Source organism: Lissotriton helveticus, chromosome 1_1 (genome assembly GCF_964261635.1).
Source record: "Lissotriton helveticus chromosome 1_1, aLisHel1.1, whole genome shotgun sequence".
NCBI classification, from domain to species: domain Eukaryota; kingdom Metazoa; phylum Chordata; class Amphibia; order Caudata; family Salamandridae; genus Lissotriton; species Lissotriton helveticus.
The window spans coordinates 1,518,322,413-1,518,341,849 of NC_136057.1; the positions used below are offsets into that span (position 1 = coordinate 1,518,322,413).

At 44.7% G+C, this 19,437-nt stretch overlaps 1 protein-coding gene across 6 annotated transcripts in view; it reads left to right on the plus strand.

Moving 5' to 3' along the window:
- PDE4DIP (phosphodiesterase 4D interacting protein) overlaps positions 1-19,437 on the plus strand; it is a 1,524,691-nt gene that overhangs the window by 1,335,856 nt on the left and 169,398 nt on the right. For all 6 annotated transcript variants that reach the window (XM_078686955.1, XM_078686929.1, XM_078686947.1 and 3 more), the window contains one exon: positions 3,271-3,395. In XM_078686955.1, the coding sequence (XP_078543081.1) occupies positions 3,271-3,395 (125 nt within the window). The remainder of the gene's footprint in view (positions 1-3,270; positions 3,396-19,437) is intronic.

The window sequence follows — 19,437 nt, forward strand, 5'->3', positions numbered from 1 at the left end:
ATCACAACACCCCATACAGCGTTGGAAAGGGCAGTTGCAGCAGAAGGACATAGGCTATGCAGACGGCCACCATATACATTTAAAAGGTAATAGAACCGTGCCAGCAAAGTAGTCCCTTGTGGGCATGTCTGAGTTGTGCTGTGGGCGTGGGCTGGGGGTGTGACTAACGATGTGGGCGTGTGGTACGGCCATCATATCGTGGGCTGTGGGCGTGTGCTGGGGGTGTGACAAACGCTGGGGGCGTGACATACGCTGGGGGCGTGTGTCCGCCCTTCATGCCATGTGAGTCGTACATACAAGCGCCAATTACGTTGCTGCGCAGCATCAAGGGGCACGCTGGGGGCGTGTGTCCGGCCTTCATGCCATGTGAACGCAATTGCGCCGCATCAAGGGGCACACTGGGGGCGTGAGAAATGCTAGGGGCGTGTGCTAGGTTCCGCCCTTCATGCCATGTGGGTCGTACATTAATCAGAAGATCGTCTGCTGTGGCCGTGTGCTGGGGGCGTGACAAATGCGTTCAGCTGGAGGCGTGGTAAGTAACGTTACTGCAGCCTCTCCTGCGCGCTGTTACTTAACTCTCTCATTCAACGAAATTAAACGCGCCTGCTACCATCAACCAGGGCTCTAGCCGGGCTCAAGCGGCGGATCAGTACACTAATTACATGCGCCTGATAACATCAACCAGGGCTGCAGCTGGGCCTCAAGCGGGGGAATACGCGCCTGCTAACATCAAACAGGCCTGCAAAATGGCCTCAAGCGGGGGAACACGCAAATGAGTGTGTCTGCGCGGACAATTACTGATCCTCTCCTACTCGCTGTCACTCAACTCTCTCATTAAACGGATTTACCCGCGGCCGATAACTCTCTCATTCAACAACATTACACGCGCCTGCTAACATCAACCAGGGCTGTAGCCAGGCTCAGGCGGCGGATCACTACACCAATTACACGCGCCTGCTAACATCAACCTGGGCTGCAGCTGGGCCTTCTCCGTCCCGATTCTAATGAAACAAAAAATGTTGTCTACTGCGAGATTTTAAAATAAATTGCCCTGGCCAAATACACACATTACACAAATTCTATTTCATACCCGGACAACGTTGGGACGGGCTTCTTGTGTTTTGATAAAGCCAAACCAAAGTTAGCATTCAACCGCGAGGTTCATAATGCACTTAAGAGTATATGGTATGGCAATATCCTAGAACAGCTATAAGGACATGGTTCCGAAAGATGCAGACAGGCTCAGCTCATGCTAGAGCATCATCTCACATAAAACCAAGCACTCTGCCTTCAGGATTGTTAAGGCCTGCCATAGGAGTGACTTATAGGTGCATATGTGTCTATATATTAGGTTAGATATAGGAATACTATATCTAAACAAGGGGTGATTACACGACCTTGCCCCAGCTGAGTGATCAGCCAGTTGTGTCAGTTTGGATGGCCAGCCAGGGGTGGCAAAATATATGCTGCAGCCCCTGGTAGGCCTTAGGTGTACCTATGCCTTGGGTACCTATAGTACACTGTACAGGGACTCACAAGAGTGACCCAAATCCCAATTGGTGATGTACCTAAAGTACATGGTGTGAATTTAGAGAGAGAACAGCAGGGCTGTGGGTCTGATTAGCAGGCCCACAGCCACATCTAAGTCGAAAATCAGTGAAGGAAAAAGCAAAAAATGGGGTGACCATAGGGAAGCAGGCCCTACCCTCCTACAGTATACACCACCCAGTTTACAACTTAGAAGATGAAAGCTCTTAACACCAATGAATGTGTGCATTACTGTTATTTTTAGAGCAAACCAATTTAGGTTACAACGAAGAACTGGGAGACGACGATGCAAAATAATTTACGTCATTGTGGGTATACACCCAAGAATGACACAGTGGCATTACTTTTAACACATGTTACAGGTTTTAGGCAGAGACTTTCAAACCTTTTCAGACAAGTACCCCAATCGGGATTAGAACTCGATACAAAACTGCTGCTTAGCCCACAGATAAAATGTCGATCCCAAGCCTATCTGTAATTGATTTGTCAAACACAACAGTACCCAAGTATGACATGTTTGGACTTAGGAATATTGAGTCAACCCTTTTACAGTGTTTTTAAAATGGTAGATTTTTTGTGTAAGGCCTTATTTAGTATCTGTTATATGTTTAGGTATTTTATATGTCAACCACCTGGAATCTGACTTAAACCTGCTAGTGTGTCTCTGTAAAGCTTATTTTTCGTAAGCTATGTACCCAACATGCCGTAGGTTAGCTAAGAACTGTGCTTACAAAATCGACATTGGAACTACATGGAAACTATCTATGGTGTGTGTGGTCATCGAGCCTGAGGCTGGGAGGATCAAAGCCTCCTGGAAAGTTACCTACTAGGAGGTGTTTAGCTGGATTGGGTGATCAATTGATGCCAGAGTGGATGTGTCTTGGGATTTTGGTGTTGGAATTAGGGACAGTGCCAGGGGGATCGAGTTAGGAGAGGAGACCTGATGATGAAGGAAGGAGCATCCTAGAACGAGCTCTGTAGCTTTATGCTACTTGACCCATTCAACATGAGTGTACTTCTTATGAAGTCTTCATGTGCTGACACCTTTTACTGAACTTGCCTGTGGAACGTTAAGTAGGGATGTCACGTTAGTTGTAGAGTAGGGACAGGCTAATGCTTTTCACCTATGAACGTCCAATGAAGAATAATCTTGATGTGTGGCAGTAATTGCCTGCGTTCTTATCCTAGAACTTGTCCTTCTTTGTATGCTTCACCGTCCCAACTTTGCCCTTAGGTTTGGCTTTGTTTTAGTTCCGATGTACTTTTACACCCTTATCCTGAGGTGTTTGTATATCCAGTTATTTTTGGCTTTGTAATACATTAACTTAACGTAGAACCTGGAGTCGGTGATGCTTCACAGTCATGGTTTATTGGGACGGTGACATCTAATGAGACAAGTCTTTTCCCCCTGCATACTTCCAAGCAGGAACCAATGGTCTGTCAACCAGGGGTTCCAGAGGATATTCAGAAGAGCAACCCGGCCCCATCAACTGTTACCCTTCACAATTGCAATGCTGTGGGTTATCGTTACTAGTTAGAGCAGTATCACACCAGGCAATCTTTACCTCTTGTCTCTTTGTGAATAGTGAAACTGGCCAGTGCGCTTTCAAAGTAATGCAGGAACCACTTGCTTATTACTATGAATGACTTGACAAATGACTAATGGTTGTATTACCAACATCCTCTGACACTAACTCTAACAACTGATTTTCCTTTTTTAAGACTTCAGCATAAGGCAATCATCTTTGAACAGCAGCTGAATGAGAAACAACAGCTCCTTCAATCTGTCCAGTCGGAATTAAAAGTCTATGAAATGCTGTATGCAACATCGAAGCGTGTGCTATCAGGTAAGATTCATTAACACACTCTCTGAACTTCTGGTGTACACTAGAAAATCAATCAATCAAAAAAGTCATAGGATTTTTAAGCGTAGGCTCATTTTGCCATTCATTTTTCTACTTATTGACTCAGTGATTGCCAGATGCACGAGCAGAAGTGCCTGTATCGGGTCTGAAAGGGTTAAGCGTTACTGTGGATAAGTGAAGAAAAACATTGATATCTACTCACCTTTTTGGCTGTCATGATATTCATTAGCTTGAAGGTGATTCTTCAGAGATCTTATAAGCCTGCCAAGAGTACTGGTGCCATGTCATTAACATCATAGGTGTTGTGGAGGTGGCATCAATCTTCTTTTAACCCCTTCAATATGATTTTGTGTAAAGGCTGCAGAATGCCACTTTTGCACTCCATGACGTTCCAGCAAACATTCTGTAAAGTCAGCCTCTACAACGTCTTATGGTGTTTTATTACGTAGTTATATATGATTAATGCCAGTGATGCTGTACATGTTTATGTATACCCTATATAGAAAAAGTTTATGTAAGCACTTTACAGTTTTTCTTTTATGTACTCTTAGTACTAACCTATTTGCATTGTTAGCCTTTTTAAGCTGCGTGCAGAATTTGCTGCTTGTGGGTTTCAGATATCCAGGGTATATTTAATGGTTTCATTAACCAATAGATCTGTCTAACATTCTTGCAGAAAGAGTGTAGGGAAATGTCTCTTTTGACATGGTTATCCTCCACTTTTTTTTAATGCCTGATGTGATTTCGAACTGCAAGTGGACTGGGTCCCTGCTAACCAGGTTCTCAATAACAGGTATCTTTACCACAATTTTCACAATTTCAGCCACCCCTGTGCGTCCCTAGTAAATGGTACCCCTGGTACCTACAGCTTTGGGACTGAAGAGGGTCCTCACGGGCTGTAGCACCTATTGTACCACCCCAGAGACCCCTCGCCAAGACTAAGCAAACTGCCATTGCAGGCTGCATGTTTTGGTGCAGAGAAAACCAAAGAGTTGACATGGCACACAATCCTGTGTGCCATGCCCCTATACATGCACCTATACATTGCATGAGGTATAGGTAAGTCACCCCTACTGCAGGCCGTACAGCCCTAAGGCAGGGTTCACTATATCCCATGTGTGGACATATCTGCATGAGCAGTTATGACCCTGCACAATCCGAGCCATTCTTGGATATTGTAAGTGCACAGGGAAGCTGTAAAGAGCACATGGTCTGGATACTTGTCATTACGAGTTTCTCAGCTCCATGATGGCTTCACTGTACCCTAAGATGTTTGGTACCAAACATCTTATCTTAATAAATCATCGCTGATGCCAGTGTTGGATGTATTAATAAATACACACAGGAGACCCTATAGATGGTCCCCATAAAACTTAACAAGCACTGGTGTGGTCTTTGACTAGTCCTAGCTAACCTGCCACGACCAGACATCTTTCTGACCTCATGAGGTGGGGCCCGTGCTCTCAGAGGCCTGAAACAAAGACTGCTCTTGGCAGAGGTGTTTCACACCTCTTCCAGGGCCGGAAGCTTTAAAGGAGGTGCCACCTTTGAAGTGCAACCCAGGCTTCTACAGATAGTGGGAGATGCCAACCTCCCTGTCTGGCTCCACATGTGGTTGGAGGGGAGGCAGGACAATTAGTTAGATGAGAAGGACTGTCTACATCAGCCAGCATCCCTCATAAGGTGTGGCAGGCGGTGTAGACACTGCTTTTGAAAATCCACCATCTTGAGATGGTGGGAAAATAATCTATCAGGGCTAGGGTAGTGCCCCTTCCCACAGGAAGTAGTCTCTTAGAGGGTATTGACACCCTAAAGGTAGGTAGCCCATAGATTACTGCCTCTTTCCCCCTTTAACACTCCTAAATTTAGAATTTTGGTGGCATCCCTAGACCTTAGATTGGTTGGACACAAAAAAGAAACAGGCCAAGAAGAGCCCCTGCCCCAGAACTGATGTCCTGCTGCAGAGAAACTGGCACCAAATCCTGCTTGCTGCCTGAAGGTCTTTACAGTTGTAGTCACCTTTCCACTGTGAGTACTCCAAGAACCCTGAGCCCCTCCACTCTTTGACTAATTGTCAAAGAACCTCCCTTGGAGCGGAGGCTCTGCTCTCCTGTGACAGCAGGCACAGAACCGCAGACTCCGAATTTTCCAGAACTTACCAGGGCTGCACCACACCAATACCAGAGGTACAGGACCTCCAGCAACCTGCTCCGAGATGAAGAGTTCCCTCTGTGACTCCAACTGCCTATGAAGAAAGCACGCATCAAGGGACGTTGAGAACACAGATCCACATCATGAGTGGCCCAGCTGCCTCAAAATTGCCTCTCCAAGTTGCCTGCTCCTTACACCGAAGACATCTTGACACATGCTGCCTGGCTGACCTATCTGCTCATCATCCAGCCCGAGAGGCCCCGGTAATGATCCAGCTGTGCCCCCATGGTCCTGAGATGCTTGCAACTTGATCCCTTGAGTGGGCATCTCGGACGTACCTGTAAGTCCCTTTGTGCTGTGTGTTTTCAAGTGACACCCATCTCCCGTAGCGGACCAGCTACCAACAACCTCAGCCCCCTGCTCCCAGCCAAATCCACCCCTCTCCCGAAAATCCACAGGTGGAACATTGGACCTGGCCTTGCTAACTGCCGAAATCCAAGAGGTCAACTTTGAAAGTTGACTGTACGATTTTAAATGCATTTTTGTCTTTTTCCCCCTTAATTTCAATGGTGCATAATTGCGCACAAATGTGAATGATTTTGCCAACTCTAAAAATGAATAACATTAATAGTGCTTACTGTAGAACAAAATTCTTGGTCTGAAAAATTACATGAAATTGATATTATTTTTGCAAATTGGTCTTGGATTTATTCTTGAGTGTGTTTCTCATTATTGCCTCTGTGAGTACACAGAACAAAAGCTTATCACTACCCTCTGATAAACCTAACTGCTCGACCATACTGTCCAAATAGAGCATTAGTATAATTTTGCCTCTGTAAACCAATGAGGGACTCACTGCACAATCTGAACAGTGTACTCCGTTTTAGTACACTATATGGAGAGCCAGCTTCCTACATTGGTGGATCAGTGGTCGGATGTACGACTTTACATTCGCTGATACCACTCTGTCAATTAGTGACTGCACAACTAAATCCAAAAACTGCTGTTAGCCAGTTGTATTTTTCGAATGGTCTGTTTTTGTAAATTTTAAAATGAACTGTTAGTGCCTTCGTGAACTTCCTGTATCTGTTTTTTAAATTTTTTATAAAAAAGATCCCAACTTTAGTAAAATTATGGGTGATACAATTAACAAAGCTCAGGAGCTCTACCTGGCCTTGTACATGGACTTGTACTATGCTAGTTGAAGGGCCCTCTGTAATGTTTATGGTATCAAGACTGGCTCTCATGCTAACAAAGAAAAGCATAGAAGGCTTATAGTAGAATTTGAGAAAGATCTTCCATATCTGGAGCTCAAACTAAAGAAGATGAGACTACTAGTGAAAATCCTTCTGAGGAAGTGGCTGAGTCCCTACACTCAGAATCAGATGAGGAACCCTCAGATGCCAAAAGAGGTTGGCCAGGAGATTGAACTTAGATGCTCAATTCCTGGACATAGAAAGAAAAAGGAAAGACATGGGCCTAGGACCTATCTTTGGTGGCAGCAATTTTGTAACTCAGCGGAGAGCAGATTCTTTTGACTCAAAACTCCACAAAGTAATATTCCCAACATACTCAGATGACGACAACATCACCAAATGTGTCACTGCTTTCGAGAGAGCTTGCATAGCCAGAAGAACAGCCAGAAAGAAGTGGAGCTCTCCCTTTTGGATGCTATTCTTAGGAAAAAGCAGGTATAGACTCCTGACTTTAAATGAAAAAGATGCTGAGTCCCATGATCTTATGAAGGGTACCCTGATTGAGGGCTTTGGACACCCCACTGAAGAATACAGGACAAAATTCAAGGTACCGCGAAAAACCCAAAGTCAGTCCTGGTTGGAATTTGTTGACTTTTCAGTGAAAACACTAGGTGGTTGGTTAACTGGTAACAATGTGCATGAATATGAAGGGCTTTACAATCTAGTCATGAAAGAGCATCTGCTAAGTAATTGTCACAAAGAGAAGTTACATCAGCAGCTGGTAGACCTAGGTCCACTTTCTCCTCTAGAATTGGGAAAAAGAAGGCCACTGGGTAAAAGCAAGAGTGACCATGACTACCACTGGTGGGGTGACCAAATGAAAGAGGCCAAAAAGACCCCTCCAAGGGAAAGATGGTGACCAAAATGGAAAAAAAGAAAAAGAGTTTTCTTCAGGCCCCAAAAACCTGGTCAGGCGGGTTGGCCCAGAACTCTTCACATCCCAAGTGTGGGTACCAGGAGTCTGCCCGGAGCAGAAGAAACCCTTAAAAACTGCCTCGCAGCCACTTTTGACTGGATGAGGAATAATCATCTAGTGTAACTCGGGTAAAACCGGAATTCAGCCTTTCGGGCAGCAAAACTTGTTTTCACCCAAACTATGGTGGCCGGAAGACGCAGAAGCCCCCCCCAAATACAATTGTTGCCGCCCGCAATCTGGGCATCAAGTTTGACGACTCCCTCTCATTTAAGCAACAGGCCGTGACCGTGGCTGACACCTGTTTTAACATCATTAGAGGTCTCAGAAAATTCTTTGACCTTCTGCCCTTGGATGCCAGGAAAACGGTGGCGGTTGCACTGATAACATCTAGGCTGGATTACTGCAATAGTCTGTATGTGGGAGCCAATCAATCCGTGCTCCACAGACTGCAGATGGTCCAGCATGCAGCCGCACGCCTTGTCCTCGGCTGGCCAAGGAAGTCGTCCGCCTCGGCCATGCTCAAAGCCCTCCACTGGTTGCCAATACATAAGCGTATCCTGTTTAAACTGCTGGTAATCACCTTCAGAGCCTTCCATTCGCAAGGGCCTAAATATCTTGCGAATGGTTTCAGGCGCTATGCACCTTCACGGGTCCTTAGGTCATCAAACCTGAACCTACTGGTGGTCACTGTTCCCTCCAAGCTGCACGGATGCGCGGCCGCGCACATCTATCGCCTGGAGCGCGCATTGTAAATTACTAAGCGCGCACAGGCAGCTGAGGAACTTCGCGCCGCCGCTTTTAAAATGCGTGCGGCGCGAAAACGGTCAGATTGTTCCCTTTTTGTAACTAATCATGTTAATCACGGCGCCTGTCACGTGCTGCGATTAACATGATTAGTTTAACAAAGGCAGACAATATGCCCGGCTGTTCAGGGTTGTGCCCTATTAACAAATGGAAGGCAGCATGTCTACAACTACGTCGTGCTTGTAGACTTGCTGCCTTTCATTTGTGTGCCGCGTGTTACGTTACATGTTAGGTACAGCTTTAGATGGAAACGAATCGCCAGCCAACATTGTGGCCGAATTGTGCGTCTGAGTCCAGTGTTGCTTTTGACGACCTAAACTAGAAGGTGAAACCAGAGTTTGACGTAATGGTCTACATCAGTACCCAAGCTAGTGCTGGCTGTTAAATCCGGAAGAATGGAAGAAATTGCGAGATACGTTAATGTTATGTTTGTGATGAACACAATTTCTAAACAAAACGTTATTTGTTCATCATTACATTAACGGATTTCCTCCCGGTATCTGTCTTTACGTGTAGCATGTTCTTGGAATTGCTGTAATTGCTCTGAATGAATTCAACGTTGCAATTGTATTTATATAGCGCTTGATGGGATGTCTGTAGGTGGTGGCCTCAGTAAAGATGGTTCTTGTAGCTGCAAATACTCAAGTGGCAGGGTTTAGAAGACGCTGGAGGGCCCTGTAGAACGACAAGACCTGAGGAGATGACTAGACTGCATACATAGACTCAAAGAAGATTTTAACTGCTGTAAAGCACCAGTAATGGAAGGGCACGAACAGGCACTTGTGTGTCAAGTTCAGTAGGTCGAAGACAGGCATTGGTCTTCCTGTAATTTAACTCAACCAGTGCTGGGCTGCAGCAGCAATTACTGGGGGCCTGGTTTATCAAGAGCAGCATTGTTGCAGCAATGTGATGTAACACTAAAATCTCACGCTGCCCAGTGAGGATTTACATTGACATTGCCACAGTGTCCGCTGTAAGCAGATGTCTGGGCTGTATTCCTTTCTGACATTTGACTTCTATTGGGTGGGTGGAGGCGCAAATTAAAGCTTTCCAAACTCTGCCTGTATGTGACAGTCACTCCGTTTTTTTCTACCCCCTTTTGTGTTGCGTACAGCTGGACAGGGCCCTGCAGCCTGCTCTTTATATAGTGATTGACAGGTGCATATGGATATACGCTGGGTATGGGGCAACTAAGGCAGCTGGAGTGAAGCAAAGTGGCGTTACGTATCCACACCCTGAGGGTAAACGTCCCCATCAACTAAAAAACTTCCAACTGAATAATTCTTACCTCAATTGGGGTCCCAATCATTGTATTCTCTCATGCACACTGGCAATATCATCTTCCTTGATTTAATCCAATTGGCTATCAAAAGAAACCTGCGAAGATTAGGTAATTATGGTGCAGGTATGTTTTTGTATTGCAAAACCAAAGGTTCAAAGAGGTTTATCATATAATTTGCAAGTGGGACATGAAAAACTAGAGGTTGTAGATAACGGTGTCTATTTAAGCAGAAGCTTTTCGATCACCATGTTCATAAGATGCACTTTACAAATCTAAGGAATAAAGCCTTGGCCCACGAAGGTGCTCTCCAAAATGTATATAAATCAATGGAAGAAAACATTTTAACCATTTATTACATGTTTATAAAAACAAAGATACCACATACTCTTGTCAATACTCTGGAATATACTCCTATTTTTAACTGGTATTTTTTAAATCTATCACACGGGACGATCTTACGAAAATGTTGTAGCTTTAGCTCTGCTATATGGTTACAAATTCTTAGCCTAGAACTTGGGCTTCTTCTTCATGCAAGCACTGACAAATATAATCCACTGGGGATACAAACGTCTCCACGCACCAGCTTCGCCTTTAAGGTCACTTCTCAATGTGAACGTCATTATTGGACCTGCTGATAAAATGATTCTTTTTAGAAATTTTAAATTTACACTTGAGAGTTCGGGCTGCAATATGGGTCTTCTTAGCTTTGAGACTCCAGGGCAGCTGCCTCATTATCTTGAAGCCCAAATTGTTAGGTTACACTTCTCGTGAGACATAGAAAACGGAAAACGGTGGCAGCCAGAAAATATCAAAAAGGTTTTCCCCTAATATTTCATTTGGTCAAATCCAACCATACCTCTCCCATCTCCTGCTATTTTAAATTTATGGATTGTTAATTTTTATCAGTTGGGAGTTGCTTGTATTTTAAATATATATATATATATATATATATATATATATATATATATATATATATATATATATATATATATATATATATATATATATATATATATATCCACGGTAAACCACTCCTTCTGGATCTCTCCGACCCATGGAAGGTGGCGTGTGTGCCGGCGGAGAAAACCGGCAAAGTTCACTGTAGTCCCAAAACAAAGTTCAGTAAACACGCTCTCAGTGAAGAAAAGGGAGAGTACCAATGCGAGTAAAGTGCGGTTTAATCACAACGCGTTTCGCCAAACAAATGGCTTGATCACGTGATTGAGTGCTTGTTGTACAAAGGTTAAGTAACCTCAACAGAGTGTAAACATAAACATAGGACTGCGGTAGGAGGGCAGACATAACTGAAAGGTCAGGCATAATCAGGCAAACAGCGCGCGGTAAAAGAATAACATAAAATGCATAAGTAATAAACATAATTCATGATATCCCCGCTGAAACTGTTGTAAAAAATGAATAAATGAAGAGATAACTGCTCTCAAACATCAGCCTGCTATGAACAGCATATTATCGCATAAATGCACACTCAAAGCATGTAAAAAATAATATTGCAAGACATGGCAATAGCGTGTCAATGCATGTACTGAAATGAATGATGATTCACATAATAATACCAAGATGATAATGGCCTCTCAGTGCATGCATGGCCTGAAAAAGATCCAAATGATTGCGAGGCAAGCCTGTGTCCAACCTGGTAAGATTAGACACAAGACAGTACAAATTAGACACGGAAACATGCTTGTCCCCTTGGACATGGGTATGTCCTGAATCGTGGCGCAGTGCCAGGCAGCTGGGTTCAGAAATTGTCATAAACAAAGTGTCTGTACATACAGGGCAAGTGCCCAAGTCCTGAAATGATGCCCTTACTGTACGAAGTCAATCAGGTGCCCTCACGTGCCGCTCTCACGTCAAACAAGCAAACCAGTGCCCCCGTGTGCAGGAAACAGGAGAAGGGGAGAAGTCCCGTGATCGTGAAATATAAGTGAAAAAGGGGCCCCTTCTCGTGTGTTTCTGTAAATAAAACAAACAAAAATGCAAAATGTAAGTATAATCAATACAACTAGCCATGCTGAAAGCATGAATAACATTAAAAATCAGTTATGGAGGAACTGATTATTCAGAGAGAGGATCCTAAAAGGAGGAAAATGGTTAAAAATATATATATATATACACTTGCCCTGTATGTACAGACACTTTGTTTATGACAATTTCTGAACCCAGCTGCCTGGCACTGCGCCACGATTCAGGACATACCCATGTCCAAGGGGACAAGCATGTTTCCGTGTCTAATTTGTACTGTCTTGTGTCTAATCTTACCAGGTTGGACACAGGCTTGCCTCGCAATCATTTGGATCTTTTTCAGGCCATGCATGCACTGAGAGGCCATTATCATCTTGGTATTATTATGTGAATCATCATTCATTTCAGTACATGCATTGACACGCTATTGCCATGTCTTGCAATATTATTTTTTACATGCTTTGAGTGTGCATTTATGCGATAATATGCTGTTCATAGCAGGCTGATGTTTGAGAGCAGTTATCTCTTCATTTATTCATTTTTTACAACAGTTTCAGCGGGGATATCATGAATTATGTTTATTACTTATGCATTTTATGTTATTCTTTTACCGCGCGCTGTTTGCCTGATTATGCCTGACCTTTCAGTTATGTCTGCCCTCCTACCGCAGTCCTATGTTTATGTTTACACTCTGTTGAGGTTACTTAACCTTTGTACAACAAGCACTCAATCACGTGATCAAGCCATTTGTTTGGCGAAACGCGTTGTGATTAAACCGCACTTTACTCGCATTGGTACTCTCCCTTTTCTTCACTGAGAGCGTGTTTACTGAACTTTGTTTTGGGACTATATATATATATATATATATATATATATATATAAAAATATATATAAAATCTTCAAAACCTCCTTCGCGGCGAAATGAAGAGATATATATATATATTTTAAATGACTGTTAATTTGTTATATTGTTGATCTCGATTGAGGTCTATACCAATTCTTAATAAAGGACGGATGTATGAACTATTGCATTGACTACCTTACATTGGTAGAGCTGAGATTTTCCTCTCCATATGCCTCCTGCACATTCCATTTTTTGCTTCACTTTTCTCTTCACTAGCAGCTATTCAGTATTGTGACACCCTTTCACATGAGATATCACCTCTATTGTACACTGGAACTCTTATGACTTGATATCTAATATAGCCTTATAGCGGGCTATACTGGCTATTAAAGGCCCGCTCCCGCCTTACAGGCCGAGCTGAAGGTGAGGGACTTTAACAAGGGACCAGGACTTTAACACCTTGGCTGCTAGGGAGATTTTCCTGCTGTGCTGATATTTTAGGATTCCCATTGTTCATGACGAGCTCAGCTCGTCATGAGCACACGATCAGTGTACTGCATGACGAGCTGAGCTCGTCATGAGCATCGAAGGGGTTAATAGCCGGTATAGCCCTGCTACGGAGGGCTATACGGCTATTAGAACATTCTGACACTAGAGGGCAGAATGTTCTAACAAATAAAACAAAGGACTCTCGGAGCTCGAGAGGATTTAAATCCCCTCGAGCTTCGAGATGCCTTTGTAAAACATTGGAATATTGCTGTGCAGACCTTTCCCGGCCCTTAGAAGCAGGGAGAACAATGGAGCTCCCAACATTCTGATGTTCTAATAATGGTTCCAGTGTTGCATATGAATTTCTTGAATTTATTTTCTGGATGCTCCAAATATTTCTATTCTGTCATGTTTCTTAATCTCCGAGGTACAATCTTGGTGACCATCATCCAAGATCATCTATGCACTAAACAGTGCAATGCTGGCTAATTTTGTTGTCTATTTTTGATCCTGAGCTTTGGCATTGTCAGGCCTTACACTTGCTCATCCCACATTATTCAACTAGCATATGCCCAGTGGCTGATTTATCACTTTGGCATATGTATTTGCCATTTTTCAGACATGGGAACATCTGTAGTCTTTGTGAAAGAACTATGTTATAGAAGTGTGCAGTAATGAGGGTAGATCCATCCTCGGGGCATACAAATACAATTTCCAGGGAGGAAGTATAGCCAGGCTAATATTGGCGTATTCAAACCCCACATATTGTCCCAGTGGAAGGGAAGCCATGGACAGGAACAGAGAGAGGGATCAGATTCCCAGAGAGCTCTTCACTTTACTTTACGGCTTTGCTTAAGATGTTCCTCAATAGGCGGTCAGGAACTTCCAAAGAAAGAATATCACGCTCTTTCCCAAAATTAACTCAATTTGATTGTGACTGTTAATACAGTGACTGACAGTGGCTGGTGGTTATACTTACTGTGTTCGTTCTGTAGTTCTTTTTTTTCCCTCGGCACCTTGACTCTCTACTGGTGACGACCAGCCCTCTCACTGCTGTCTCCTGACTGCATGATGCAGCAGTGCACTCTCCCATGCCCAGTGTACTGGAGTCAGCTAAATAATTCTCCAGCATGGCCAATAATTTAGCTCATGTGCCCCTTGAACAGAGAGGGCGGCCTGGACAGGTCTGAGCACCATCATGCTTTATACGTCGTGCTTTTGGACTTGCTGCCCTTACTTTTAGGTAACACATAAGTTTGAAATCGTTGCTTAGCTCGTGTGCCGCCCGGCTGGTGTTTTGCTGCTTCTTTCTGTCTCTGCATCCAGATATAAAATACAACAAGTGACATTACACCTACAGCAGTAAAATCTTATGACGGTACCACTGTTGGAGTCTTGTGCTTTTCTAAACCCGAAGTGCACTTGCCTGTGTAACCAATTCATGTTATGGTGTGTGTATCCAAATTGCAAACCTGCCTTAAGAGCCTTAACGTGGCGCTGTATGTGTGGAAATGCGTTTTTTCACTTTTTTAAGCAAAGGTTTAGAGTGATATTTGACGCTGCTCCTCCACGCGCGGTCTGGTTCCTGGCGCACATAGTCTTCCCTGCAGCGCACATAGAACTTACACTGCCGCCCACAGAGGGAAATAATTAGAGGGAACATTGCTGGTGGTGCCCAGATATAAGCTCTCCACCAAGGGAGGAAAATCCCTTGTAGTCATGGGATCTAGAGCTTGGAACAAACTTCCCCCAAAATTGCGACAATGCACCACTGAGAGCCAATTCAGGAAAGGGCTGAAAACATGGATCTATACACTCACTGATACAGCTTGTAAAGTCTTAGTATAAGTGCGTAGGACTTCTGGACTCCATCTGTCAGCGGGCTGATCCATCTGGCTATGATACACAGCGCCAAGATGCTCCTTGGAGTGATAGCTGCGCTATAAAAAATGTGACATTACATTACATTACATTACATTACATTACACCAGGAAAAAACCCTGGATCTAGAAAAAGCTAGGTGTAATGATTGTAAGTTCCTTGGACACTACACTGGAGACCCTAGCTGTAAATCCCAAACCATTGCCTCTAGCACACCTGCAGTAAATGCAGTAGTAAGTCTCCAAATGGGATCACAGGTGAGCCCTGACCATGTCAAGGTGCTCACTGAGACACTCTAGTCTCAGAGGGAGGGGTGGATGCTGCTATAATTACTGCCTGGCCCAGTACAATAGAGAAATACAGATCAGGAACCAAACATCCATGGGATCAGGGTGGAAACCCTGAGAGACACTGGTGCCAGTATCACCATGGTGAACGAACAACTAGTGTCCTTAGATCAATATCTGCTAGGAGAGACCTATACAGCTCTCAACACCTTCAGTCAGGCTATGGTGCATCTAATAGCATTGGTGTCCTCAGATTGGGGAGGGGTTGCTGGTCTCAAAAGGGTATTGGTGTCTTCTGCTATCCCTGTACAGTGTCTGCTTGACAATGATTCACATGGGGTAGAGGTAAAAAAGAAAACCCACGCAGCAATGCTGAGAATACCAAGGGTGAAAAACACATTTTGAAGCCTGAAAGTATGGACCAACCTTGCAAGTGAAAGGGCAAGATCTCTATGAAGCCCGCTTCTAGACTGACACAAGATCAAGTACCTTCTCAGCAGGGAGAAGACTTGTCAGTCTCAGACTGAACTGAGACCCAGGGGCATGGGCCCTAAATGACAGAGATTTGTGGCCTAGGGGGACCCTCTAGGGAAGATCTGTGCCAGGAGCAGAGAACCTGTCCCACTCTTGAAACCCTGAGACAGAAAGCTGCTGATCAGGAAAAGGGAAGTGCAGTGGTTCCCACAGGACCTATTGGAAGGAGGGACTCCTATACACTGAGGCCACTTACCCCAAACATGGTGCCACTAGGAAAGTGGTAGTGCCTTAGCAGTTTATAGAGTTTCCCCTAACATTGGCCTATGCCATTCCCCTAGCTGGGCATCTTGGCCAGACCTAAATGTGGAGTAGGTTGTTGAACTACTTCTGCTGGTCAGGAATGTCTCAGAAGTTGAAAGAGTTTTGTAACTCCTGTGCCACCTGCCAAGCCAGTAGCAAGACAGGTAGCCACCTAAAGGCCTCTTTAACTCCACTTCCAGTGGTTTGGGTGCCCTTTGAAAGGGTTGAGATTGAAATTATTCGTACCCTTACCCTCAAACAGCACCAGGAAACCAGTTTATTCTGGTGGTAGTGAATCATGCTGCCAGGTATCCTGGGGCAATTCTCCTAAGGACCACCACTGCCCCTGCAGTGGCGAAGACCCTCCTTGGTAGCTTCACCAGGGTTGGGTTTCCTAAGGAGGTAGTATCAGACAGAGTACAAACTTTATGTCTGCATACTTAAAACTCATGTGGACTGAGTGTGGAGTGAACTAAGGGTGCACTACCCAATACCATCCACAAATGGGCTTGTTGAAAAGTTTAACAAGACCCTAAAAGGCCTGAAAAATTCTGAAGAAGATAGGATGTTTTACAACCATGCCTGCTTTCTGCTTACAGGGAGTTGCCACAGAAGGAAGATGGGGTTTTCTCCTTTGAGATTCTATTTGGATACCCTGTAAGGGGACCACTCTGTCTTGTAAAGGGAGGATCGGAGAGACCTCTCAATGAACCTAAGCAGGATATTGTGGATTATGTGCTTGGTGGTCATTTCAGGTTGGCTGAGTACATGCACAAAAGCCAACAAACACATTGAGGCAAGCAAAGAGTGCCAGAAGCTCAGTTATTACCTAAAGGCTGCTGTGGTGGCGTTCTAACCAAGGCAGTAAGTGTAAGTAAGGTTTGGAGCCAGTGGCACCTAGGGCCACCAGGGCAAATTGACTGGGCCCTACCCTACCCTTGAAAGTAAAGGGGAGGTCACCTATTCGGTTGACTTTGACACATGTAGGAACCCCAACAGGGTCACACATGTTAACCGTCTGAAACCCTATAATGACAAGGCTCAACATCACCATAGATCACAGATGAGGATCAGGAAGCAGAGAGTGAACCTCTCCCTGACCTCTTCTCTCACAACCCTAAAGATGGATCAGTGGAAGGAGCGGTCTTGCCAGACACCTACACTGACCAACAGTAGACTGATTGCAGGCAAGTCCTAAATCAGTGTGCTGAGCGCTTCTCTCTGACCCTTGGTCTGAATAACTGGTGTACAAAGGATGTGGATACTGGTGACAGCCTAACTGTAAAAGAAATAAAATATACAGGCAGTCTGCCCATGTCAAGGAGAGCATCAAGGCTAAAGTAAGCAAGATGCTGGAATTGGGTGTCATTGAACCCTCAGAGAGCCACTGTGCCAGCCTTGTTATTTTAATCCCCAAGCCTCATTCCCAGAGTAGAAAGAAAGACATGAGGGTTTTTTGGTCTATATGGCCTTAATGCAGTCACAAAAATGGATGCACATCCAATTCCTAGGGCTGAATAACTATTTCATAGGTTGGGGGAAACCATATATCTGAGGTTCACATCAGGGTAGTAACAGATAGGTCTGACCCCCAGAGCAAAAGAAAAGTCAGCTTTCTCAACCCCAGATGCTCACTTCCAGTTTACTGTGATGTTGTTTGGGTTGAAGAATGCCTCTACCACCTTCCAGAGGTTGGTGAGTAAAGGCCTTTCTGGATTGGAATCATTTAGTGCAGTATATCTGGATGATATTGCTGTCTTTAGCGCCACCTGACAAGATCACCTGATCCACCTTGGGAAAGTCCTGAAGGCTCTGCAGAGTGCAGGCTTCACTATCAAGGCAGGCACATGCCAGATAGGGCAAGGTAATGAATGCTGTGTACTTAGGTCATCTTGTGGGTGGAGGCCAAGTTCAAACGCTACAGCCCAACATCCTGACCATTCTGTATTGAGAAGCTCCAACCACCCAGACTCAAGTAAGGGCATTCCTTGGCTTCACTGGGAACTTCAGGTGGTTTGTGCAGGGATATAGGTCCATTGTGACCCCCTTCAGAGAACTGAACTCCAAGAAAATGCCCAAAAAGGTTAACTGGACAGTGAGCTGCCAAAAGGCTTTTGACACACAAAAGGCAGCAATGTGCTCAGCATCCATTCTGAAAGCTCCAGATTATACCAAGCAGTCCATAGTGCAGACAGATGCCTCTGAACATGGGATAGGAGCTGTCCTATCCCAGGACCAATGATGATGGCCATGGCCCAACTGTTGCTTTCATAAGCAGGATCCTTCTCCCCAGAGAGCAGCATTGAAGTGCCATTAAAAAAGAGCCTTTGCTGTGGTTTTGTCCCTGAAGAAGCTGAGACCATACCTGTTTGGTTCTCACTTCCTTGTCCAAGCTGACCACAGACTTCTCAGATGGTTCATGCAGATAAAAGGAGAAAAACCCAAATTGTGAAGGCGGTCCATAACTATACATGGGATGGTCTTTACAGTGGAACACATACCTGGGACTGAACAATCGAGATGGACTTTCCATGGTCTTTTACTTTGATGATGAAGAATCTCCAGGGAAAGATTAGTTTTATCCTCTTTCATTTGGGAGGGCATGTAGGAAAGTACCTATTTTTACAAGGTGCGCCCCCACCTTTTGCTTCATGCCTGATGTGATTTTGAACTATAAGTGCACGGAGTCCTTGCTAACCAGGTTCCCGGTGGCAGATCTCTTTCCCAAAACTGTACCATGATTGGCACAACTTCAGCCAACCCTGCAACCTGCACGTAGACGGAGCTCCAGCTACCCCGGAAGCAAGCACCTGTCGAGGGACATTGAGACCCCTGAGTCCCAAAATCCCCTCTCCAACTTAACTGTTCCTGACCGCGAGGACATCTTGGCGCATGCTGCCCGGCTGACTTTTCTGCTCTGTACCTGACTGCCCCTTGTAACAACGATCCAGCTATGCTCCCGTGGACCTGAGGCCCTTGGGACCTGCTCCCTAGAGTGGGAAGCCTGTTTTCAAGTGTCACCCCTCCCCCACAGTAGCACTCCAGCAACCAATGACCTCAGTATAATGTTGGGCCTCAGGCCCACATTGCGTTGAAGAACGGACACAAACACTTTTCAGGGTGGTGTAATAACTGCCTAGGCACGAGCGCCCAACCCCTTTTATTGGAAGGGTCACCTGACTGGTGAGGCCTGTGGTGGGTGGGTGTAAAGAGTGTATTCCATCACTGGTGGAACACTAGAGCGTACCTAACTAGACACTACATCCCCCCATCTTTAATGAAAAGAAAGAATAAAAGTCCAACCTGAAAGACAAATAAACAGACAACGGACAGTATCAACTCAGTTTCTTCAGGCCG